Below are 26,461 nucleotides of genomic sequence, written 5' to 3'. Positions count from 1 at the left end.
ATTTGCTTTTAAAAAATGTCATTATCTTTAAAAACATTTTCTGTCAAAAAATAAAAAGGATTTAAGTCTAGTTTCAGGTTTTATCCTGTTTCTTTTTTACATTGTATAATATTATCGTTGAGAGAGAAAAAATGACATAAACTTATTTAATTAGCATAAAAATGTTACAAAACCCTTTGTGCTACTTCCTGGCCAAGATATGCAAAACAGATCATTCTGTGTGTTTAAATTGTACCTTTTCTGGTCTCTGTTGATATGTCTTGTATAGCTGCAAACTAAGGTTTGGTGTTAAAATGTTTTCTTTCTTTTTCCACCAGCATTTCAACGGAATTCAAACTCTATACATTTATATTAATCTAAAATGACCCATAAAAAATATTTTGTTCCGACTGTACTTGAATGCAACGGAGAGTTGTACTCTTTTGCGCTTGCGCAAGTTTTCCCCGGAAAATGCTTGTGTTGTCGATCAACGCTTTTAAAAAAAGAAAAAAAGGAAAACAGAACTTTCAAACATTTTGGGATTCTGAATTGAAGAATTAGCTCAAATTACCTTTATTATGCTTTGTTCGAGTCGAAGAAATGGTTTGTTTAGCTTGTAAAAGTCCGACATTGTGTTAATTTGTTATGACAGCTAGCTTTAGTTTTAGCTAGGTTGTTGTGAAGGGTTCTTTCTGTCAGCAAGTTTCGTTCATCATGGACTTCACTCAGTTGGAGCAGGATGCTGTAAAATTCGCCAAAGCAGCAGTTACGTATGACCAACACGCCAAATACAACGATGCTGTATTTTATTATAAGGTAAGTAGAAAAACATTTGAGTCTTTCCCATGTAAACAGCACTTTATCAAAAATCGAAGTTAGCATTTAGCTAATAATTATAGTAAGCTAAAGTTTCATGTCTCTAATATGACTTAAATTAAACTGTTTATTATTGTGTGTCAAAGATCAGATTTGATTTAATTTTTTATGTGATGTCTGTGTGTCATAGGAAGCAGCTCAGGCTCTCATATATGCTGGGATGGCTGGATCCAAACTAGAGGGAATCCAGGATAAAGTGAATGAATATCTAGATCGGGTCCAGGCCCTCCATAATGCAGGTATTCTCATATGACAAGACTCATATCTGCTACAGCAAATGCACGTTTTGTTAGGGGAGTATTAAAATAAGAGGACAGTAAAATTAGGACGATTTTCAAAATAAGAGTAAGGATTGATAGATGGATAGATAGATATTCCTTTGTCACAGTCCACTTGGATAATGAAATTTGAGTAGTCACCATTCCCAGAGCAAAAAGAAATCTAACAAAGTATTATATAAAATATGTCAATATGTACAAAGAAAATGTACAAATATAAAAAAAATGTCTGTAATGTGCAGACGGATATGTACAGATATAAACATGTCAGATGTGCAAACACAGCATGGAGGTGGGGAATTGTTGACAAGTTTACACGGGATAAATACTTCATAATTTTACAGTGTCAGGTGTAGCCATGAAGCGAGGGCGCTGCTCCAGCGCCTCATTGTTGTGTGTGGTCAGCTCCACAATGCTTGTGTTATCAGTAAATGTAATGATTGTTGGGGCGATGTAGATTTATTCAGTCGGGTGTGAACAGTCACAAACTCCACTGTTCGAGATTTAGACGTTGTTTTTATAACTTTCAATTACTTTTAACTTTGTCGTGCGTAAATATTCTCACTACAGCTTTTTGAGTATTACTTTTCCAAACTAGATAAATCTTCTTTTACTCTAGGTCTCATTGCATGTGTGGCTGGGCGTGTGTGTTTGTTGTGGTAGGACCACGCCTCTGAATACCAAGGGATTCTGATTAGTCAGAGCTGTGACGTGTTTAAGCGTTATTGCTTTGTGAGTGTGACCGTTATTGTGAAGCAGCCCCTCCCCCACTTCCCATCACCCATCTGTTTACACGCTTTCCCACTGGCTTACAGCCCCTCACATCTCCAACTTAGCATTAGTGGTGCAACAAAAGTGGCAAATGATGTTGGAGCTGTCCGACTGTACAGTAGACCCAGATTCCAGCTCAGGCGATGAAAACAAAGACGAACATCTATTTGTTTACAAGTGGTTGCATCAGAAGGGAGTGGAGCAGGAAGCTTGTGGCTTTCCAGTTGTAGCTTCTATGTCACCGCTTCAAGCTTTTTCCAGCAGTATTTTTTTGTCTACTCCTGATTCATATCTATTTGAACAACAAAGTCCTCAGAAATACTATTTTAACGCTGCCTTTTCTTTATATTTGTCCTAAAAGACTGAAACTGAACTGAAAAATGCCACAATAACATCTTTTAGCCAATGATGTTCCAATGTGGCCTGCGTTACATTTTAATAAAATGTAAGCTTTAATATGTTTTAAAGTTAGTCAGATGACATAATAAAAGTATTATAATGAAATAATCCATCTTTTTTCAGCTAAATTCTTGTCCGGCCATGTTATTCAGAAAAATGATTTTACAAATGTCGACATTTATGAGGAAAAGGGCTAGTTTGTGCTTCTGATATGAATGTTTATTGTGAATCTTAATTTTAACTTCAGTCCAGAAAATTGACCCCCTGAAGTCCCGGCAGCAGGTGGATCTTGAGCGGGCCCACTTCCTGGTTACTCAGGCTTTTGAGGAAGACGAGAAAGGAAACGACGATGAAGCTGTTGAACTGTACACTCAGGCGGTGGAGTTGTGCATTAAGACGGTAGGTTTCCCACATCTTGTTGTCGAAGTGACCAACTCTCACATCCCTCATGCTTTTTCCTCTGTTTTCCCAACAGTCAAATGAGACTTCAGATCCAGCTCTCCAGAACAAACTCAAGCAGCTGGCACGCCAAGCTTTGGACAGGTAGATAATAAACCGAAGCCTGGATTTTTTCTCTGTGATCTTTCATGATCCTTACTTCCTGGTTTAAGGTGTCAGCTTGATCGTATGAATTTAGGAAGAGGCCTGATCTTGTTGCCTGAGGGAGTTTGTTCTCTTTCCTATGTCAACAAAAAAAATATAAAAAAACAAAACATGTTTTTCTTTGTGATTATTTATGATGGTTTTCCTAAAGGCTTGATTATTTTGGTGACATAAAAAGTAGATCGTTACATTTTTTATTTCCTCTTCAGAGCTGAAGGTCTCAAAGAGTCTCAGTCTAAATCCACTTCAGCCCAGACTCAGGACAGATCTGGGACTCCTGGTACCAAGCCCGGTAGTAGTTCGAGTTCTGGGGGACCCTCACGTCAGTTTTTTCCCCTCGGGCCAGACTTCTCCCTCCAAGACCGATCACAGCCCCACCCCGTCCGGCCGGTCCAGTCCAGCGAGCCCCAGGGCCAGCGCTATACGTCAGAGGAGATCGAGGTGCTCAGGTGAGACTCCTGCTGACCTTTGGAGACTTTTAAAAATCCTACTCATTTAATTCAACTGTTTGACATCCTTTTCTATCAATTTAAAACACAAGGAGTGACTGATGGACTAAACAAAATGTGCTTTAAAAGACAGAGAAGTTTCCTTTCACGTTTAAATGTCTGTTTATTTAAAAAAAAGTGTGTTGAACTATATTGAAAGCAACGATGTTTTTTTCATTTCATTTAAATATACATTTTTTTGTTGCTAAGATTATTGTTTATCCATTTTAAGGAGTACGTCTACAATCAACAACATCGCCTATGTGCCCTTCATGAGTGTGGATCTGAAGGAGCGGTTTGCCTTCCCGGTTCCTTTTTCGTAAGTTTTCTTCTTGCAGATTTTTAAACAAACGCGATCTGCATGCTAACTAAATAAGGACTAAATCACTAAAAAGATTTTTGGATTATGTTTTACAGACAACAGAATAAGTCCAGTAAACACCAATATTTGATCCTGTTGAACTGACCATTAAAACTAGTTTTACAGCCTGACCCACATTCCCTCTTTGCCCCGAAACTACAACAGACGGACAAAAACGATACATCTGTAAATAGGAAAGCGATGTGACAGCAGTGAAAGATTTTGGATGAGAGTCGATGCATTGCATCGATAGAACAGCTGCTGCTGACTTTACAACTTCCATAAAACACTTTGTTTTGTTTTCTAGGGACAAAACTGGGAAACTAGCACTGTCTCCCAAACAGAAAGCCATCTTCTCACGCTGGGTTCGTCCAGACGAGATCTGCAATAATCCCACCATGATCATGTCTGTGTCCAGCTTCAGCATCAAACAGGTTGGATTATCTGCTGCCTTTAACAGTTTAGTCATATCTCTTTTTTCTGTCTCTTAAAGTTGTTATTTCTTGTTTTTGAGCTTCAACCAAGGAGCTGATATTTCAGGGTGTCACATGCACTGCCCATATTCCTCCAACAGGTGGAGCACTACCATGATAAAAATTCTTTTTTCCTCCCACATAATTATAAACGGAACATAATTAAAAAAATGGAAAAAAACACAAAGTCTGATCATTTTTGTTTCTAGACAACGAGACTAAAACAGTTTAAATTTGGACTGAAACCACTAACAAGTGTTTGTTGGGTCTTCTAGACTGTGGTGTCTGACTGTTCCTTTGTGGCATCACTTGCCATCAGTGCAGCCTATGAGAGGCGCTACAACAAAAAACTCATCACCAGGTAAGTTATTTTATGTTTTCAGGTGATGCTCGTATAGGCTGCATTTTCATTTTATAGAAACCACAGATTAGATTCAACAGTGGATTGATTTGAGGTCAATGGACAAAGTCTGGGATCATGTGAGCCACTGTTGTCTGACAAAATCACAAAAGCCTGACAGTTGTGAGGAGACGGCCGGTGGAGCTGTTGTTAGGCTGAGGGTACGATGATCACATGTCAATCAAAAGATTCCGCCTCAGTTTGTTAGCAATTTCAAACACAAATATACATTAATTAATCCACAATACATCTGTTATAAAATTAAAATGGAATTTCTGAGGGAAAAAATGAGCTGTAAGAATTTCTGCTCTTGTCGTAGAGGTCAACCTTTGGTCATTGGAGTGAAGAGGGACTCTTTTTGTATGTGTACCTCCTAATTCTACTCTTCATGTGAGCTGATTGAACTGCGTCGAGGAATAGTTTTATTTTCAGATCAGCATCAACCACAAATTCTGTCCTGCTTCTTTTAGGATCAGCCTGCTCTCGCAGCTCCTGATTGGCTAGTATCAAACTTTTTTTTTTTTTTGTTTGGGTTGCAGCATAATCTACCCCCAGAACAGACGAGGAGAACCCGAGTATAACCCTTGTGGGAAGTACATGGTCAAACTTCACCTCAATGGCGTTCCCAGAAAGGTGAGACTGATGTTCACCTGCACGGCTCAAACGCCAACGCAGTTCAATTTATCAGACTCTGCCAGCTGTAAATAAAGTTTGCTCTAAATGGGAGAAGAACCCTGTACGGGGGGGTTGACCCGTACGGGTGCTGTGGGTTTCTGGGTAGTCCCAGCCTGTCGGGCGTCATGGAGAAGAGCGGCTGCATTTTAAGGGGAGTGTAGGTGTGCAGTTTCTGGAGGATTGTGAGGCCACCTCCAGGGATGTGGTGAAAATGGATCGTACCATTGTTGTGCGTGTGGTAAGTGTATCATGAAGTATTTATAAGGAAAGGGGCCACTAGAGGTCCCACAGCATCATGAAGCTCATCTAAATTTGGGCGTGTCATGCAGAATTGTTGGATCCACGGCTCCTCTGTAAAATCACCAACCACCGTTTCCCAAAACCGCTTCACCCGTAGCCGCTCCCACGTGTAAGGAGCTCGCCGCTCCATGGCCTAAATCAGACGCCAAAGTCTCCGTTGATAGATGATGATGAGCTCCAGTGTCGTGGCAAAAATGTAATTGTATCTGCTGTACATCAAAGTATTTTTCACATCCGTTGCCATGTTTTTGAATGGCTTATCGCACAAGTTGGTTTGTGTTTTTCCACATAATTATGATTTAATGGAAACAGTGTAATTGGGAAATTGTGTTTTTTCGCCATTTATAGAATTTCGACAAAGTTTTGCGCATATGTGTTATTAAAACGCAGCTACTGCTCAGCATTTAGGTAGAAAAACACGTGCGTTGATATTTTCCCTCTACGGGTTCATGGAGCGATATTTCATGCGGACCACCTGCGTTTTGCACCTTTTTCACCCTCAGACAGCCCATATCCACCCATGTTGTTGTGACTAAGACTTACCTTTGTTTACAAAAAGATCAAAAACTTGATGCTTCAAACTTTTCACTTAATAATAACCAAAAAGGAGTTTTTGTGGGGGTTTTTATACACATCCTTTAATATAGATGAACAAACTTTTATATAAGTTCCGTGTTTTTCTTCCAGGTGATTATAGATGACTTCCTGCCAGTGGATTGTAACGGGGAGTTGCTGTGCTCCTATTCCAGCAACAGAAATGAATTGTGGGTGTCTCTGATTGAAAAGGCCTACATGAAGGTGATGGGCGGCTACGACTTCCCTGGCTCCAACTCGGTGAGTATTTTCACAGCTGTTTTTCTGTGGAAAAACAATCCACTCCAAATTCAGTAAAAATTGCCAGTTTTCCTGAAATTAGACCGTAAGAATGTTTACTTTTTGTTTTTTTGTTCTGTACAGAATATTGATCTGCATGCGCTCACTGGCTGGATCCCTGAACGCATCGCCATGCACTCTGACAATCAGTCATTCAGCAAGGATGACACCTTCCGGATGCTCTTCCAGAGGTGCCCGCTGCACAGACCCCTCCTTGTGGGCGATTTTCTTCTCGTCCTTCCTCTCACTCTCTCCGTTTTCAGATTTCACAGGGGGGAGGTTCTTATCACCACGGCAACGGGCGTGATGACAGAGGAAGAGGGGGAGAGATGGGGTTTAGTGCCAACTCATGCCTATGCTGTTCTCGACATTAGGGAATATAAGGTTAGTGTGGTCAGCATGAACACCTATGTGCTCCTTTAAAATAAAACAGAAAGCATGGGACGTTTAACGATATTCTGGATTGTTTATCATTAATCAGTTTTGATTTAGCTTCAAAACTGAAACAAACTTCTCTCAAGGCTTCAAAAACTAAACACTATTGTTTTTCGAAAAATCTTTTTAAATAGATTTCTTCTTTTTTAAAGCTTGTGTTTCTATATTATTGTAATTATTCCCCTCAAACCACTGCAGCGATCTAAAACTCTGCTCATTTTGACGACTTATGTCTGTTTGAGCTTTTTGTGATTCAAATTTTGAAAAGTTGTCCTCCGTGACCTCATGCTCTTCATCCTGCGTGCTTTGTTCTTTCTCCAGGGAAAGCGTTTTCTGCAGTTAAAGAACCCGTGGAGTCATCTACGGTGGAAGGGGCGCTACAGCGAGCGCGATGAGAAAAACTGGACGCCTGAGCTCCTCAAGTACCTCAACTTTGACCCAAAGACAGCAAAGAAGTTTGATAATGGTATTCAGGTTTATTTGTTCTGCTTTCCGTGCAGTAAGGTTTGCTTAGACAGAGCAAACAGGTCCTGTAAGGACTGTGTTGATCTGCAGGTGTCTTCTGGATCACATGGGAGGACCTCTGTCAGTACTATGATGTCATTTACCTGAGCTGGAACCCTGCTTTGTTCAGGGAGTCCTCTTGCATTCACAGGTGGGCTTTAATGAGAACTAAAAGAAGCACTTTGTGTTTATGCTTCATAGGAAAAGTGCTTTATAAATACATTTTGATTTGATTCAAATATTACACATAAAAATGTGTACATGTTTGTGCTTCTGTTTGTGTTGGCGCTCTGCAGCAGCTGGGATGGAAAGCAGGGCCCAGTGAAGGACGTATACAGCCTCGCAAACAATCCTCAGTACAGGCTGGAAGTCACTTGTCCTGCAGGGGGCGCTGCAGTGTGGGTGTTGCTCACCAGACACATCACAGACAAGGTCCAAAGAATTCCCCTGCAGCAGCACGATGCTTCTGAATTCAATTACAGCCTACCTTTTATTAATGTGCTGACTTTGTAATGGGAGACCTTTATTTTATCTGATTATTGATGTTTGTCTGCTCGTTTCTTCAGGATGATTTTGCACAAAACAGGGAGTTTATCACCCTGGTTGTTTACAAAACAGATGGCAAGAAGGTTTACTATCCAGGTGAGAGTTTGTATTTATAAAGAAAAAAAAAAAGCCTTTTTTTTCTATTTGTAGAGTTTTAAGTGTCTTTGTTCCCGAGCAGCTGACCCCCCTCCCTACATTGATGGCATCCGCATTAACAGCCCACATTATCTGACCAAGATGAGGCTGACCACCGCTGGAACACACACCTTCACCCTGGTGGTCTCCCAGTATGAGAAACAGAACACCATCAACTACACATTACGGGTCTGTGAGAAGATATTCTTCAAAAATCTACCATTTAGATTCCAAGTCAGCATTGAAGACCCACTCCCATCATCTTTTATTGTAGTTAAAAGCGATTATGCCACAAGAAGATGTTAAAAACTCCTGGTAAAACTTCTCATCGGAGTGGGTCTTTAAGTCATACTTTTTAGTATTTGAAAGGCTCTGTTCGACAGCACAGAGAGACGTTTTATTTTCAGATTTACTGGGTTGCTTTCAGAAGTTTTATGCTCTATTTGAAAGCAGTAGCTCGTCTTTTATCTTAGTAAATATGTTTAAAAAAAATCCTCTCCCACTAAAACCACTTAATTTTCTGAGGAGAATGTCAGCTTCTCTCTATTTCAGGATGTGAAGTGTTTTTAGTTTGAACACGTGTGACCCACTTACTGCAGTCATTTATAATGCAACCCCCCCGTGGTAACTGCAAAAGGTCTGCAGAGCTATTAAAAGCACGCCAGGCTTTCTTCACACATTTTGCTGTGTTCAATGGTTGCAAGTCTGTATTTTGACAACAATATGATTGCAGTGAGCATTTCTCCTTCACTGCCAAGCCAAGACGGAAACTGATCAGCTTAGATCACAGTTTCTGCCAGAAAATCCTCTAGAGATCTGTGGATGGAGCTGCTCAAAGCAGGAAACCGAGAAATCTTTCTGCTGTAACTGCATGTTATTAATAAATGACCTGTTTCAAACTGAGTAAAAGAGTGATGTTTTATGAAAACTCCTGTAATTCTCTGAGAAATAATGATCTTATTTTTCCCCACATAGGTCTATTCCGGAGGCAAATTTTCCTTCTCCAAGATCCCAAATCCCTTCACTCACATAAAAAGGGTATGTCACTTTTAAAAAAAAGTGTCAAACTTTTACATCTGCTCCGTAATCTGTGCAGAAAGTTGCCCCTCTAACCTTGAATGTCTCATATTTCTTGGCTGCTCAGATCAATGGTCAGTGGAAGGGCATCAGCGCCGGAGGCTGTGGAAACTATAAGGACTCGTACAAACATAACCCCATCTATCAGATTAATATGGAGCGACCCGGCCCTCTGCTCGTCGAGCTGCGAGGATCCAGGTCAGGCTCAGATTATCTGCTGATTGGAACTCAATCTAAGCTTTTACCACGATTTTCATCACATCTAATGACATTTCTGCTGAACGACGGTTTTGCTTCATCTCTACTCTTTACTGCTCCTTTTTTAATTTTGTTTTTTGAAATGTTATTTCTTATAGGTTAAACAAACCTTTGTCTTTGTCCCAACAAAAAAGCTCCAGTGACAGAAAATAATAACACAGATTTTAGAGATCAATATTATTTTTTACCACTTTTCAGGTTCAGTCTTTTTATCAAATTGATTCTCAGATATAATAAAAAATAAACAGTTTAATCATTTGTCAGACTATACAGACTAATACTTATTGCAGTTATTTATCACGTTTGTATACATTTTGTTTTCCTGCAGGCAATACAGTGTTGGTTTTGAGATGGTGACGGTGTCGACGGTGGCCGATACTGGAACTGCTGCCTTCCAGAAGAAGAACAGTGGAGATTACAGGTAAAGGAGGTCCAAAGCTTTCCCAGTGGGGCAGAAAAGTCACTGGTTGTGTATGCTGTTCCACGTAAAAAGATGAGAGATGTCTGTGAATGTTCATCATTAGATACACTTCAACTGTGGGAGACGGAATGTAAATCCAGGAAATCACATTTTTATGATTTTTCAAGTTTATTTGTATGGTGATGCAGAAAAAAAATCATCAGCAGGGATAGGCTCCAGCAACCTCCCAGCATGTGTGGGGGATGGATGGATGGATTCTTTCTCAAGCAACCCTTTTTGTGTTTCCTTTCACACCTGCCAACAGTGTTTATCTTGTTTGGGTCATGTGACTGTGACTTGGCAACAACGTGAGAAAAAAATCCCCTGCATTGCTTCAGAGAGAGGAAACAATATATATATATATTTTTTTACCATGTTACTCTTCTGAGTTACACAAAGTAAAAGCAGGCTTGTAATTAAAAACAAAAAGCCATTATGTTTCTGCTTCTCACTGGTTTATGCTTTATTAAAGACCCACTCCGTTTGCATTTTTAACATGTTCTCGTGGGATTTTTCTGATGGTGGAGGACATGTATAAAGAAAATGTGGCGCAAAGTTGTGTTTTTATGAGTATAACATAAAATGTAATAAATAAATAAGAAATAATAAAAACAAAAGGGGGTTTATTCAAATATACACCTTGGCTATCAGAGGATACACAACCTCCTATTGTTACAGTAAAATCTGTCCAACACAAGAGGCCTTCTGCTCTCATCTGTCTGCTCAGGTGTTGGACAGGACAGGTTAAAAAAAAAAAGATTTAAAGATGATTAGAATGGGAGTTTAATCATTAACAGTCCCTGTGCAGCATTTCTACCTGTGTTTTTATTTTTAGAAATGAAAACAGAAATTCTCATCCCTGATCTGTAACATGGCGCAGCCGCTTTTTTAAACGCTTTGCCTTTTGTCTCCGTCCTCCTCCAGATGCGGTTTCTGCTACATGGAGCTGGAGCTCGTCCCAGCAGGAATCTACAACGTCACACCCACCACCTTCCTGCCCAAACAGGAAGGGCCTTTCTTCTTGGACTTTGGCAGCACTTCCCCTCTCAAAGTCTCCCAGCTCCAGTGATGGAGCAGCTCTGGTGCTGAGGAAGATACTTATGGAGGAGTATGCAACTGCAGCGTGACTTCAGGTTCCGCTCTCTCTTCAGAGAACTCTTAAATTCATGATCATAAAAATCAACACCACGATCAATCACCTGCGCCCGCATGTGACCAGCCGACAACCCTTACTTACTTATCTGTCACACGGAATATAAAGAATCAATACTATCTGCTGGACTTTAAACACCCAACAGCATAGGAGGAGGTTCGATGAGCTCCAGGAGTTGCAGCACAACGTTTTCTTCTTCGCTGGTTCTCTAGATTTATCAGGAATGCATTTAAAGCTTAATCGATAAAAAGTGGTCCTATAATTGCATAGTTTTTGGAGCTATCATTTCTTTTCTAAGAAAAGAAAAATCGAAGGAATTGCGCTGCAGAACTACACAAAATATCCAAAGTTTCTTTTACTCCCAGCTAAAACAGAATGTGTTGGTCTCTCCTCAGAAAAGTAGAGGACTTGGTCCTGCAGGGTGATTTTTAGTTTTTACTCTAAAGTTTATTTAAGCAGCAGAGCAGATGTAAGGGAATGTCAGATCCCTGAAGACCTGGATGGGTTTAGAGCTGCAGCAGATGAATGATGTCTCTTCACATTGTATGAGGGCTCCAATGTGTTAATGTTTGTCCAACAGAATCTGCAGGTCTAAAATGATTTTGTCAAACCTGTGCTGTTTCCTTTGGTCTTTTTTTTGTTTTTTTTTCCTGTAATGGTCACTTTGCTGAAGATTCATTCATAGTCAGAGTCACCACTGCTGGTATGAAAGCATCACTTCCTTTCATAAATGAGTGCAAGTGAGTCTCTGTGATTTCATTTCAAACCTTCCTTCAGTTTAACCTCAAAAATCTAAACGTTTCATTTTTTTCTCAAAGTTTAACAGTTTTCATCTGGAAATCTTATCATGTGAAGAAAGCTTCACTGTCTCCATGGAAACTGAACGTCCACTCTAATTTGAAGCCTCAAACGAGCTTTGTTTTTATCAAATATATGTATTTAATATAATTTAGATTTTATAAATAATATAGATTTATTGCAGTCAATTTTTACATTTACTTTCAGATTTTACCTGACATTTGACACTTTTTTAAATTCTTTTCTTTCCCCTTAAAAACATACAAAGACCCACTCCGATCATCTTTTGACCCATTTTAAAAGTGTTCCCAGTGGTCCTGTAATCATGATTATGCTGTTTTTAGCCAAAATCCAAAAAAATCTGTCCTCAGGAGTTCATCTAAAATTAACCTCTTTGATGTGAGCAACCTTACTCCCATTCCCATCACCCAAAACAAAGCTATCTGTTTAGGCGGTTAGCCTAAAGCTTACAGCCCCTCACACCCCCAGCCTAGCATTAGCAGTGCAAAAGAAATTGCGAGCAACATTGGAACTTTCCAGACGTTCAGTTTCTATCCAGATACCAGCTCCGACGTGGAAAACAAAGACGGACATGAATCTGGACGTCTACAAGTAGATGCATGAAGAGCAGGGAGCTTACAGCCCTTCCACCATGATTCCTACGTAGCAAACGCGCTGTTTTTCCAACAGCATTTGTCTCATTTTTAATAAGAAATGCTCAGAAATGCAATTCTACGCTGAATTTTCTTTATTTATGTCACCAAAAACAGTCTTTTATCGGAGTGGGTTTTGCATAAATCATATTTTTTGTCCTTTAATTGCAGCTTCATCCTTTTCTTTTTGGGTTTTTATCACATAAACCCGATGTTTTCCATAACCATTAAAATATATGCCAAAAAAAGTTAAACCATTGCCAAGAACTTAATTTTTCTTTTTAAGATTTGTTGTTTTGACTTCAACCAGTGGATTCAATGGTGCATGAAAACAATGTTGCAGCAGCGTGTTTTTATGAATGTTGATGTGGTGTTTGAGGAGAATGATGTTCAGGATTGTTAAAATCTAGAAACGTGTACCTCCATCTGCCTGAGCCTTTTTTATTCATGCTGCAGGAAGTCGCTGTGATCCTTTTTTTAAAGCTGCATAAATAGAAACAGTATGTTTGCATGACTTTAGTTGGTTCTTAACTGACCTTCAAAGTTCTTTCTGCTCCATAAATGACACAAACAAACAGATTCCACATTGTTGCGCTCCAATTTCCATAGCAAATCGGTATCATTTCATGCTCCGGTTCCTCTTTGGAAACCAGTTGTGTTTTGGTGAGTTGTTTTTCTCTGCAGTGACCCAGATGGGAGGAAGATTATTTGGGCGGGGCACATCTTTGTCCTCACACAACTTCACACAAGCCTGCGGTCAATGTTCAAAAACACAAGGCAGCAAAAGAAAGTTAAACAAGTGCAGCTGATTCCATCTGAAACGCCTAATTCTGTTCTGAACCCCTTTGAGTTCTTGCCTCAAACAAAACCTGAGAAAAGGGTCGACTTTTAGAACTTTTGTTGAGACGTTTCTCGTTCTAGAGAGTCCGGTTTTGTTTCATCACTTTGACGGATGCCTACAGACGTAACGCAGCTTGAAGGAGCAGGAACGCTCAGCATCTGAGGCACTTAGCCTTTGCTTTTCCCTGACTTGATACACTACCCAACTCCTGTCATCCTCAGTTTGTGTTTGTTCAAGGATTTCAAAAGTCTCCCAAATCTGGATCCCAAACCAGGCAGAGAAAGGCTGGTAAGTTCAGACAAAAGGACATTCAGAAGAACCACTGAAGACCTAAAAACACCATAAGATCCTGACGTGTCAGATATTTGAAGTCTAAGTTTATCTCTCACAGCACCTCAGTTTGCTGTTATCTAATGTTGAGCCGTGTCTGCAGACAAAAATCTTCATTCTTCTGCCTTTAAATACGTCATTACCATCAATAAACCTAAACAGATTAGACTTTCTAAGGCAGAATGGAATAATTGACGGAGGTCACGCACGGATCAGGCTGACGGTGGCGTCTTTTGATGTCCACACGAAAAAGGAAGTCAATAGGGGCAACGTAAATAAGCGAGGAACATTTAAGTGGGTTAGTGTGCTGCTGGATGCACATTCCCGAGCAGCGCCGGACACGTGGTGAGGTCACACGTGTGAGAATGAAGCTGACCTGCTGTCATATCACTCAGTCTATTTGAAAAGTTCAATTCCTGGACGCCAGCAGTGAACGCAGCATGGCAGTCTTCTGCTTTTTAACCAAAGTGCCGTTTATGTCACGAATGTTGCTTCTTCTTGATCTTTTTCATGAAGGATTCAGATTTAGTCGTATGAAAAAAAATATAACAGGAAATAAGTTCTCCAACAGACAAAACAATGTTCATATAATTCCGTTTTACTGGATTTAGTCAGACTGGAGTCCTTGTTGTCTCCAGTTTTCCTGTGGAAGCATCTCTAAGACGTACTTTGTCTCCTGGCTTTAGGAAAGGCAGATGTTTAGCCTTTTGACCATACAGCCGCTTTTCTTCACTTTCATTTCTTCTTTTGCCTTCCTGACTTTGTGTGCAGCCTTTGGGGTCAACAAGTCTTCATGTACTGGTAGGTTGGAGCGAATGCGCCTTCCCATCTGAGCTGGTGACAATCCATTTTGTAGAGGTGTACTCTGGTAGATCAGAAGACCTTTTTGACAGTCATCTCTGTCGTGTGCTTTTTGCAGTAGAGTCTTCACTGTCTTTACTGAGCTTTCCGCTAAGCCATTGGACTTTGGAAAGTTTGGACTTGATGTTACGTGTCTAAACCCCTAATCTTCAGCAAAGTTAGCAAACTCACTGCTGGAAAACTGCGGTCCATTGTCTGAAAACAGCTCACGTGTCTGGCAAACACGCACTTCAGGAAACTGATCACTGCTTTATTTGATGTTGACTGCAGCGCTCCGACTTCAGGATAGTTTGAAAAGTAGTCTGTTCCCACCAAGTAACTTACCATTACAGTCAAACAAATCAGTTCCAACCTTATTATAAGGTCTGTGTGGAACTGGGTGAGACATCAGTGGCTCCCCTTATTGTTTCGGCCTTTAAGTGCAGCAAAGTTCACATGAAGCTGTCGTCTGGCTGATGTCTGGCTAGTACATTACATCCCTTGCTCTGGGTTCACACTTGACCTCTCCAAGGTGAACTTCATGTATCTTTTGAAGCATCTGCTTGCGCAGGGAGGTTGGAATCATCCACCACTGTGAGCTCTGCTCTGCAGTTTTTGTATTTTTAAAGGGCATTCTTTTTTGTTTTCAGGCCATCCTTTGAATATTGTTCTTTTCAGTTCTTTCATGGTTTCATCTGCGTTTGTCTCTGTTCGTATTTGTTCTGTTCGGTCAGCAGTTACCGGCACAGATGTCAGAATCATGTCCACATATGCTTGTATTTCTGCACCTTTTCCACCGTCTTCTTTTTCGTCTTTGTCCACTACTCTAGACAAAGTGTCGGCTGTGTACATGTACTTTCCTTTTGTGTACATCATGTGCACGTCATATTTTTGAAGCCTGATTAACATCCACTGTTTCCTTACAGGACAATCACTCAGTGCTTTGGACATGATTGACACCAATGCTTTATGGTCGGTTTCCACTTCAAACGTTTGCCCATAGACATATTGATGGAACCGCTCACATGCGTACATGCTGGCTAACAGCTTCTACTAACTGCAACGCTGGCTGTTTTTAGTAAATAAATAAGAGCAATTGTGACTTTGGGAACTTTTTAAAATAAAAATAGTGGTGAAAGAAGACCCGTTTTTTTTTTTTAAATGACTTCTACATCATTTTTGCTTCCAAGATTAATTGTAAAATGATCCAAGAAACAGAAACAGTGATGTTGGTTTACTGCTCAATTAACCAGAAAGTTGACAGAAAACCTTTAGAGCACAACATTCATGATTATTCATTTTTTTCTGTACCGCTTTGTCCCTTTCGGGGTCACGGGGCTGCCGGAGCCTATCCCGGCTACTTGGGCGTAGGCAGGGGATGCCCGGGACAGGTCGCCAGTCTGTCGCAGGGTAGAACATCCACAATCACACACCCATGCACTCTCACACTCACACCTATGGACAATTTAGAGTTGCCAATTAACCTATGAAGCATGTTTTTGGACAGATAGATAGTGTGTCCCCTTCGTGGCGCTGTACTCGAATGGGGGCGGCCCAACGGTCAAAGGTGCCGGGTCACACATAGCAGATTCACTAGATCAGTGTTTTTCAACCAGTGTGCCGTGGGAGATGGTCAAGTGTGCCGTGGGAAATTGCCCTCATTAGCTGATTTAACAACATTTTCCATCTCCAGGATTTCAGTTCTTTGTTCATCCCTACAGGCCCTGATAAAACACTAAGAAATTGGGAATATGAAAGATCGTAAAATACTTTTTTTTTTGTGTTTATTTGATTCTATAAAAGACATTTTATAAGGATGACAGTACCGCGATTTAGCCGCAGCTTCCGCTGTTAGGAAAATTTCCGCCCCTTTAACTGTCTCCACCAATCAGTCACATTTTAATCACATGTCATCGGTCTGACCAATCAGAAGTGGTTAAAATCTTCACTTCCTTGTTCTGAATTCTGCTGGAAAAGTCTCTCAGTTCCAACAAAAATACCAGCTATAACTCGTCTTTAGCGGTGTAGCTTTCCACAGAATCCGGTGTCAGACCGTGGATCAAGTGAACAAAACAATGAAGCTCAGAGACGCTAGTCTCTCTGCGTTCGGCGGATTATTAAACTACATCTCCCATGATGCATTTGGTTTAAGCGTGTGTGAGCGTCTGGGCGCACGACTCTCTCCTCTTAACGTAGTGAAACCACAACGACCACAAATCAAACAGTTTTTAATTCTTTTAACTTAGCTTTTATCACATCTTAAAAAAAAACAGCTGCAGCTTCCAGCTTTTTCTGCCACATTTATCACAAAAATGCATGTGAGATCATGGAGGGAAAAAATCAGAAATGGAGTTAAAAAAAATGAAATCAGATATTTTTAGGCCATATTGCCCAGCCCTACTCCAGATATTTCAATATTTAGCCAAATTTTGTAAAGGCTTTGTTTAATAAATTATTAGCCAAATTTTGTAAATAAAATATAAATTGATACCAAACAAAAAAATATAAACCACTCAAAGTAAGTAAAAACGTATAAAATTAAATTACACCAGTTACCCTAAAACGTACACAAAATGTCCCCTTTTGGCCTAATCTAAACAAAGGTTAATACTTGGTTTCAACCCAATTTACAAAATAAATGTCACAAAATAAAAGTTTCCCAAATATTACTACTCCTTAGTTAACAAAGTCACTGTATACAATGAACAACTGTGGAACATTAACAGATTTACCTATTTGAACCTTTGCTCGTGCGCGCGCGCTCACACACACACACACACAGTTTAGTTTACTCACGGTACCGGCACCTCAAAAACAAAAAGAAGAAAACGTTGCAAGCCTTTTGCTTCTCTTGCAAAACATTGAGTGCGTTGAAATAATCCAGCTGGATCCAGGGAGAAGAGAAAACACGACTGGTTCGCCTGAATGTGATCCATCGTGATGCACACTAGCTTAGCAGCCTCCGCTCCCGACTCCCGCACCGTCCTCTTCGACCCAGAAAACGGCTCGCTGGCTTCCAGATCACCCGCAGTTCCTCGACTCAAAAACCAAGATTTTCTTCTGAACTGTTAAGAATAGTTAGAAACAGAATAGTTAGAAACTGTCTTTTTACTTTTTATTACATTAATGGTTCAAACTTAATTCATTACACATGTATTATCATCTCAAAATTATATTACATTTGAAGACGGCACAAGCAAAACCATTTTTCTCACAACATTCCTCCAGGATACTCCCTTTTTCAGCTTTGTGGGTGCTGGTGCCTGTGTTCTGGTAAATGTCCGTGATCACCTCAGAGAGATCTGACACTTGAAACTTCCTGACCTTCGAGCATGTCCCTGCAACAACCTGTGGAGGTGATTTTCACACCGTTGTCCAGTGTATGATCCTCTGAATATGCAAATGCAGGGTTCTTATACCAAGCCATCTCCCTGCCTCAGGTTGTTCAGACTTTGAATGCAGCAGCCTGTTCATCTGTCTGTAACCCTTCGTACAATTTGATTTGTGCTTCTTGTACGGAGTAAACTTCCACAAAAGATACGTTTTGTCTCTGAGTCATTATTCATTCATTTCTGTGTGCAGGAAACTGAAAGGGTACGAACCTAACCTTTTTTCCTCTGCAGTCCTATTTAGAAAATCAGTTTCCTGCGCCTTGGGGGGGGGCTACTTGGGAGTGGCCCCCCTCCTATGGTTGCCGTATGGAGTGGGCCCCCCCTCTTTCGGTTTTATTTGCACCTTAGACATGTAGGGTCCTTGGTAGGGGGGGTGCTTGGACATCACTGCAAGCAAGCAGCAGATGTCCTCCTGGCACCCTACCCGCCAATTTTAACCGCACCTTAGACATTTAGGGCCCCTTGGTGTGGAGGGTGAGGGGACATCACTGTGAGTAATCAGGAGATGTCCCCTTAGTGCCCTACTCGCCAATTTTAACTGCACCCCCCTTAGTACACACACCCCTCCCCCTTCAATATATACATTCAAACATAAACACACACACATGCACACAAACACCCTCTCAAACACCCATACACGCACACACATTTTACAAGGAAGGTGGGACCTGGGTCCATCTGTCCCCTACCCCTTCCCTGGTGGGGGGTGCGGGCCCCTTGGCGATGGCGGCCGTGTCCCTTGGGTGCCGGCTCCCTGGGCCCGGCGGTGCTCTCTCCGCACGGTGGGGGGGTTCATATTACACCTGAGCCGGGGGTGTTCGTGTCCCTGGGGGGTGGGTCCTGGTCCTTGCCCCTGGGCGCTGGGCCCCGCCAAACTTCCAACATGGCCGAGCCTGGTCGGGCCATATTTATAACATCCCTTGTGGGCCGCCCTTTTTTCCCCGGGGTTCCCCCCTCCTGGGCGGGGGCGGCGGGCCCCTGCCTTGCTCCTACCTGGACCAACCGTGGGCCGGGTGGGTGGCTGCCTGGAGTGCGGAGCGGGTCTCCCTTGGGGGGTCCTGGCTCGTACCTGGGGTCGGGGCGGGGGGATGCCCGGAACTCCTGGGTGGTGGTGGGGTGCTCGTCTGGGGCTGTGGGCGTCCCTCTCCGGTGGGGCCCTGCGTTGGGCTCTTCCGGCGCGGCGGGGGGCTGCTTTCCTGGCTGGGCTGGGGCGGCGCTCTCTTTCCCTCTGCGCCTCCCTGCTCTCTGGCTCTGGGGGCCTCGCGGCGGTCCGGCTGGCCCTGGCCTGGGTGGCGGTCTTGTTCGCCCGGGGGGCGGTTGTTCCCTGCCTGTTCCCGTGTGGCGTTGGGGGAATTCCGGCTGCCGCTGCTGCTGCGGCGGGGGTATGGGTGTGGGGGTGGCTGGGCGCTCCTCCTCCTTCTTTTCACATTCCACCATCCATTTTAGAAGAACATAAACACTCACCTGAGCACAGGTGTTAGCTCACCTTTGCACTAATAGTTTGCATGATTGAATGAATGAAAGATTTCACACTAGTTGGTTTAAAGGCATAGGTATGCGTTCGTGAACACTATCTGTTTTGTGTGCATGTTGACATGTGGACATTTTTGCGGCTAGCAGGTGTGTTGATAATATTTGAGTGTGTGTGAACAGGCCCCGCCCTTTTTGTACTACATTTGAACCGTACCGTAACGATAAACAACCAGAAAACCTGTCTGCTCTATGCTGCTTCATGGTCTTACCCCCCTTCCCCTCCTATTATCACCCTCCTACCCCCCCCTCTCTCTAACGTCCCTCTCTCTTCTTCCCCTCTTTCCTTTTCCGTCCGGTCCAACACCAAAGATTTTCAAACATGGAATCTTGATTGAATCATGATTGAAATTAATAAATTTTGGCCTCAATTACAAAAGGGGTTTATTCAGACATACCTTTGGTTTGTCTGAAGATGAATAACCCCTCTTGTTAAAATAAAATATGTCCAACACAAGAGGCCCTCAGCTCTCATCTGTTTGCCTAGCTGTTGGACAGGACAAGTTAAAAAAAAAAAAAAAAAAAAATCAGTTTCCTCACAGGAGCGATTTTTTTGGACATAAACACTGTTTGACAAATATTTTTATTAAAGACCCACTCCGCATTATTCTAAAAGCGTTCCTAGTGAGTTTTAATTTTAATTACGCAAAAACCTGTGTGGTTTTCTGGGACATCTTTTCTGCAGAGCGGCAGGAGTTCATTAGAAATTCACCTCTAAGTTAGGGACGTGACCCCTCTCCGTTTACACGCTCTCCTGCTACCTTACAGTCCTTCACACCCCCAATCTACCATTAGCGGTGCAACAAAATGACAGTAATGTCAGATCCATCCATCCGTCTAGTTCTGATCCAGATTCCAGGTCAGAAGAGGAGAACAAAGACGTTCATGGATCTGTTAGTCTGCAGGTGGATGATCAGAAAGGGGCGGAGCATGGAGACTTTACCCCGCCCAGTGAATCATAAATACGAACTTAAAAAAAAAAACACTGGTCTAATCGCCATTTTCTTTCAGTTTACTCATTTGTGTGTTTTTGTTCTTTGAGGGTCCCAGGCTTAGACGCAATCTCGTTGGAGATCAGATCATCTGCCTCAAAGAAGACTTCTTCTAAAACAGCTCAAGTGAAAAAACGCAAAGATGACGACTATCAACCCAAACTTACACCCAGTTAGCACTTTTTTTTCCACTGCTCCATAAAAAACGGTTCTCTTGGTTTTCATAAGTGTAATAGCTCTTTGCTTTTCCAGATCCAGAAAGTGATGAAGATTTCAGTGAGCCATCTGAGAGTGATGATGAAGAATTCACAGTCAAGAAACCCACAAGGACCAAAAAGGACAAATTCTCCACCAAAAACAGAATCAAACCAGATCCCACTTCTGAAAAAGACAAACAACCGTCGAAACCAAAGACGAAGCCTGAAGCAGCAGGTTGGTTTCAACAGCTGACGTTTTCCATCCTCTTGACTTTTGTTACTAAGATTTAAAAAAATATTTTAGCTGCTTCCAAACCGGTAAAAAGTCTTCCAACATCCAAACCGACACCCACCAGATCCCCTTCTTCAAAGCATTCATCCTCTCTGAGCCCAGCAGCGGGGAGAGTACCCAAGTGGAACCCACCAGGTCTATGAGGTCCAGCTTCAGTGAGAATCAATACACTTACTCTTTCGGTTATTTAAACTGCTGTAATCAGATTGAAGGCTAATATTTATGTTTATATTATATTCCAGCTCAGATTGGTAAAAGTGCCTCATCGTCACACAGTCCAGCGGTGAAGTCACCCAGCCAGGGGCTGCGACTTGGACTGTCCCGCCTAGTCCGAATAAACCGCTCCATCCCAGCGTTGCATGTCACTAACCCAGGGGTCGGCAACCCAAAATGTTGAAAGAGTCAAATTGGACGAAAATAACAAACATGTCTGGAGCCGCAAAATATTAAAAGTCCTTTTTAAGCCTTGTAATGAAGGCAACACATGCAATATGTATCTATATTATCTATATTAGCCTGCTATCAAAATGACTAAGTTGCTACAAATACATAATGAGCATTAACGATTAAATGTATATTTGCCCTGCAGTGTATTCTGCGAAGAACGACGCGTCACGTGACTGCTCTGTTGCACAGCTGACAGAGACTCAGACACGCGGAGCAAGCAATCTCTCGGATTACTTTTCCCAGCTCGGATTATTTGCCTACTGAATATATTTTCCCAAAGAACTGGGATCGTCCGGTACGAGGATCTGTGCCAGCTTCTTTGACAGGTGGGATGCGTTCCAGCGAGTGAAGCGGAGCGGCCTCCCACCAAACGTGTGAAGGCCCGTACACACCGGGACGAATTTCGCCAGCGATATTCGCCGACGTTTAACGCCTCGCAACTAAACAAAGGGCACCAATGTGAGTGTGCACACCGACGCGAAAAAAACGGCACGCGTCAAAGCGTCACTTTTTAAAAAACGCCTCTGGTTCGTTTTTTTGGTTTGACGCGCCGCGTCGAAAACTATACGACCAATGAGAATGGCGCTTTTGCACACGTGTCTGGAGCTTCTGAAGTTACAGTAAAACACAACTTGGGGGCGCTCAAACACTAAACTGCCTTTCTGAGCACATATACCAGCGAAGAAGATAGACGCCAAGTAGCGTCTACACTGCCGCGAAGAAATAATGACGGACATTCTTAAATATCCCCGAACCAGTTTTCTTTGTATGATTCTGACAAGCGCATAAATACTTGCTCTCTTCTTCTGAGTGAAAAGCAACTTCAAGAAGCGTAAAGTTGCGCAGCGCCACCTTGCGTACAGGAGTATTTCTGTTTTACATTAAGCGCTATCTAATGTCAGGGAATGAAATTGCATGTTCGCTCGGCTCATCGTCAGCGAAAATCGCCTGGGTCTGAACACAAAAAACGTGGCGAAAAACGCTGGCGAATAACGCCTGGCGAATATTCGTCCCGGTGTGTACGGGCCTTGAGACTGTCGAACACTCATTTCTCCTCCAGAACATTTCTTTTTTTTTCTAGCAAAACTGCGGGACTTGTGTTTGAACTGTGGGTTTTTGAATATTTTGTGTATTTGGGGAAATTGGGTTTTTGATGTTTGAGTGTTGGGCGAAGTGTTTAATGTACGTTTGTCACGCTCACACAATACACGGCTGCACAAACAAACTATAATGAGTTTTTTTTCTTGGTAATGTTAGAGAGCAGATTGTCTTGATATTTAATGCCCCAGCCGTAGAACGGCGTTGTGACGTTCCCCTCGCTGAGTGGAGGGTGAATTGTTACAAAGCAATGCACGGAACTGACGGTGGTTCATTTCCATCAGCCACCTGCCTAGAACGCTGCCCTGCTGGTAGAAACGTGTGTCGCAGGCTATGAATGTTGAAATGTAATATTTATTCTACACATTCTTACAGAATTGGAAAACGTTAAGAATGTTTGTGCCTTGTTTTTCCTCCTACATAAACCATATTAAAACAAAAAATATATTGCTCTGCCCCATCTTTTTACATTTTCAAACATTTTTGAAAATGCTCCAGGGAGCCACTAGGGCAGCGCTAAAGAGCCACATGCGGCTCCTGAGCCGCAGGTTGTCGACCCTCGCACTAACCCATTAGGGGACAGCGCATCATGTGTACCAGGGACGGCCATTTTCTCTGAACACAATTTTTAGAGAACATTCTAAAAATCGTTTTTGTCTTACGGTTATTTATGACACAAGTCTCCAACTTGAACTAAAATTTCAGAGCTTTGGGGAGGTGCTGCTAGGTGTCCACCCAGTCTGGTCCTCAGGAGTTGATCCTCTATTCTTTGTGTGAATTAAACAAAACCCTTGTTGGTTTGTGAGGAAACTAAAAATTGTTTTGCCTGTAATTTTCATATCCTTTATAAATTCTTCTGTTTTTCTTTTTACTTATTGTTCAGCAAACTTTGCATATTATGTACATACATCTCAAATAAAATTGGAAAAAAGGAGTTGTTTGGAATGTCATTTAATGCAAATACCAGCAAGTAAAAAAACAAACTTTGAACTGAAGTAAAATTTAAGTGTTTTATTTGAGAACAACTGGATACTAAAATGTTTTTTAAACTGCTTTCAGTATGAAATATATACAGTTAACCTCCAAAAACTGTTTTGGAGTGTTTCATTATGATATTATGATTTGTGAGTGGAATAGCGAAAACAATTTACATTTTGACATGTAAAGCTGGTGTTGCTGCCTGAAATCCGTGCATACCCTCAGAACGTTTCCAAAACAGATTGGATATTCGTTTCCTTGGAATGCTGCTCGTGCATCCCAAATATACCATGACAGAAGGTAAATAAATAGGTATATATCCTGAATAATAGACAAAAACAATGCATTAATCCCTTAATGCCTATGAAATATGCATCAAAAATAAATGCGCATTCTTTGGCTCCAAAATTACCCACATTTAGCATCAACATGAAAGCAAAAACATAAAAGGGAGTTTTTTTTCGTGGCGTATCCTGCCTTTGCCCAAAAGCAGCTGAGATAGGCTCCAGCAACTATGTGGCCCTCAAAAGGATTCAATTGGTTCTGAAGATGGATAGACACTAAATTGATAAAAGCTTTCGACATTTGTCGTGCCTTAAATGTTTTGAAATTTTTACAAAGTAAGTTTATAAGGCCATTTTTTATAGCTAAAGCCGAAATAAAACATTAGAAGAATGTTCTGTGTAATGATGAAATCTCTTTGACTTTGTTTTATGTTTAAGTGTGACGTTACAAACTGATAAAAGGATGTACCAGTAAGTAAAACAACTGTCATGTAGTAATAAATCCAAATTAGTTTAGAAACTGATAAAGAAAAATTTTTTGGACCTGTGTGGTGCTTTAATAGTGCAGTGGGAGTGACTGGTTCAATTCCCGACTCGTTAACAAACCGTCGCTATAAAAGCTGACTCTGCGTGAAGATCCTTCATGGACCAGAATCCCTGCTCTGATGCAGATAGAGTAGTGTGGTGGCAGTGTCTGTGTGCTTCCAGTGAGAATGTGCTGGTTCAATTCCCAGTTAGAATAAGGGTCCTTAGGAAGTAGATGTCATAGTCTGTGTCTTTAAACCTGTTGAGTTTTGAACCATGTGGGGCGTGTTCAGCTCAAAGGAACAAAGCAACACAGTTCTGCTGTAGACAGATTGGCACAGTGGGAGTGTCTCTGTCCTTGAAGCAGGAGAGCGCAGGTTCAAGTCCTGGCTAGTTGCATCACAACTCATGCTTGGGGTGAGGAAGAGTCAGGAATGCTGGGAAGGGGGTGGCTTCATCATTTAGTCTGGTTGACGATCAAGGAGATCAATGACTTCTGTGCTATAAGATGGGTGATGAATGGTTGATATTAGAGCTACAGCTAACTGATAGTGAGACAGGTACCTAGAAGACTAGAACCGACAGGAGGGCTAAACCAACTAGACTGTGTACTATGGGGGGTAGATTTTTCTAATACCTAGAAGCTGAATCTAGCTCATGATACTACCTTCACGCTACAAACACTACATCATGGTACTATACTTTCTAAATCTTGTCTTGTTTAACTCTAAAAGTTGTTGCTCATATTATTAATTATTTGTAGAAATATACATGCAGCTAAAAATGTTCTTAAATTAATAGTCTATAGATAAAAGTTCCACTTACCTACACTGCCACCGCCCACCTCCAGGTGTTGCTCTACCTGTATTGCATCTACGGTACACAGACCCTCCACACATCCAAGCTGCATTCTGCATGGATCTATCTAAATGCACATCTTCTTCTGGGATCCTCTTCTCCTGGTCCTCCTTCCTCAGGGTGTGGTGGGGGGGCAAAGATGAAGCCCCCTTTTCCTGGCGTCCTGACTCCTCCTAGCCGCAGCTTGAATTGCGAGGTGACTGAACACCTCCATGTCCCTGACTGGGACTTGAACCTGCGCTCTCCTGCTTCAAGGACAGAAACACTCCCACTGTGCTAATCTGTCTACAGCAGAACTGTGTTGCTTTGTTCCTTTGAGCTGATGACTGTCAAGGAGCGGCAAAAACCAACAACAAAAAAACTCAGACAGGGAATTGAACCAGCGCTTCTCTGCTTTGGAGAGCAAGTCAGTTCCATCGCACTATTCTGTACATCAGTCAGCACTTCATCTTCTTGCTCTACTGTCTCCATAGCAGCAGCTCTGGTTCCTTTCATCTCCATCAGTGGAACCTTGAAGCTGAAGTTTGATTGACAGTTGACGACCTCACATCACCAGTTGCTGCTTCACCGGAAGTGTTTTGTTTGTTTTTTTTTCCTTAAAAGAGCGTTGGTTCACATCCTGAAAGTGGATCACGGGTGGATGGAGGCTTTGGTGAAGCGTGTGATAGAAACTCGTGTGTTTACTTTGTTCTTTTTCTCCAAGCAGGAACTCTTTCTTTTGCTGATGATGCAGCCATATTACTTTTTTGATGGGAGTATAATCTTCATACGTCGTCATTAAAATCTCCGACTCCGTGTCACTAAAGTATGGCGCTCTCTATTTAATTACATTTTTTTTTTCTGTTAACCAGGAACGGTGCAGTTTTCTCATTTTATCATGTTCTTTTTGTGTTACTTTACATGCTGTGGGGGGAAGGTGCTAATGAGAATGCGCATTGAGACTGCTGAGAGCTCTGGCCGAGGGGGAAAAACACAGGAAAAACTCTGGACATCATTGTGAATTTTTATTTTCTGTAACCAAGATTAAAAGAGATTGACTCAGCATCCAAGCGTGGTCTTTTATGCACTGGAACACAACGCAGAGCAGAAAACTCCACCCAGTTACAGCAGCACCGCACCGCAGTGCAGTTACCAACCTGCTAACAGGTTATGGGCCCAGGAGACGCCTGAGACTATAAAGTGTGTTTTCAACTTTTGTGAGGAAGTTGACACCATGAGCAGACGAACAGCTGAAACAAGCCGCTGGTCCCGGCTTCTGTTCGACGGAGATGAGAAGAACTATGAAGTATGGGAAACCGAGTTCTTGGGTCACCTTCGACTACAAGGACTGAAAGACGCCATTCTGAATGCGCCTGACCATGA

The 26,461-nt window shown here is 41.9% G+C and overlaps 1 protein-coding gene and 1 long non-coding RNA gene across 2 annotated transcripts; both read left to right on the top strand.

Moving 5' to 3' along the window:
• Positions 1 to 412: 412 nt before the first annotated feature.
• capn7 (calpain 7) lies at positions 413 to 11,789 on the top strand. Its single transcript, XM_004078334.4, has 21 exons — positions 413 to 795; positions 986 to 1,094; positions 2,551 to 2,702; positions 2,779 to 2,846; positions 3,116 to 3,355; positions 3,627 to 3,713; positions 4,063 to 4,189; positions 4,504 to 4,589; positions 5,168 to 5,261; positions 6,291 to 6,437; positions 6,561 to 6,667; positions 6,740 to 6,860; positions 7,233 to 7,377; positions 7,467 to 7,566; positions 7,712 to 7,847; positions 7,982 to 8,057; positions 8,140 to 8,285; positions 9,072 to 9,134; positions 9,241 to 9,371; positions 9,760 to 9,852; positions 10,816 to 11,789. The coding sequence occupies exons 1-21, from the start codon at positions 694 to 696 to the stop codon at positions 10,958 to 10,960; spliced, it is 2,475 nt and encodes an 824-aa protein (XP_004078382.1). The 5' UTR covers positions 413 to 693; the 3' UTR covers positions 10,961 to 11,789.
• An 8,573-nt stretch (positions 11,790 to 20,362) lies between these two features.
• On the top strand, positions 20,363 to 21,392 carry LOC105356016. Its single transcript, XR_002291915.2, has 3 exons — positions 20,363 to 20,592; positions 20,673 to 20,852; positions 20,922 to 21,392. It is a non-coding gene; the product is annotated as an uncharacterized LOC105356016 (long non-coding RNA).
• The last annotated feature ends 5,069 nt before the right edge of the window (positions 21,393 to 26,461 follow it).

Source organism: Oryzias latipes, chromosome 16 (genome assembly GCF_002234675.1).
Source record: "Oryzias latipes chromosome 16, ASM223467v1".
NCBI classification, from domain to species: Eukaryota; Metazoa; Chordata; class Actinopteri; order Beloniformes; family Adrianichthyidae; genus Oryzias; species Oryzias latipes.
The sequence above is the reverse complement of the archived record's forward strand: the minus strand, read 5'-3'. Positions and strand labels throughout refer to the sequence as shown.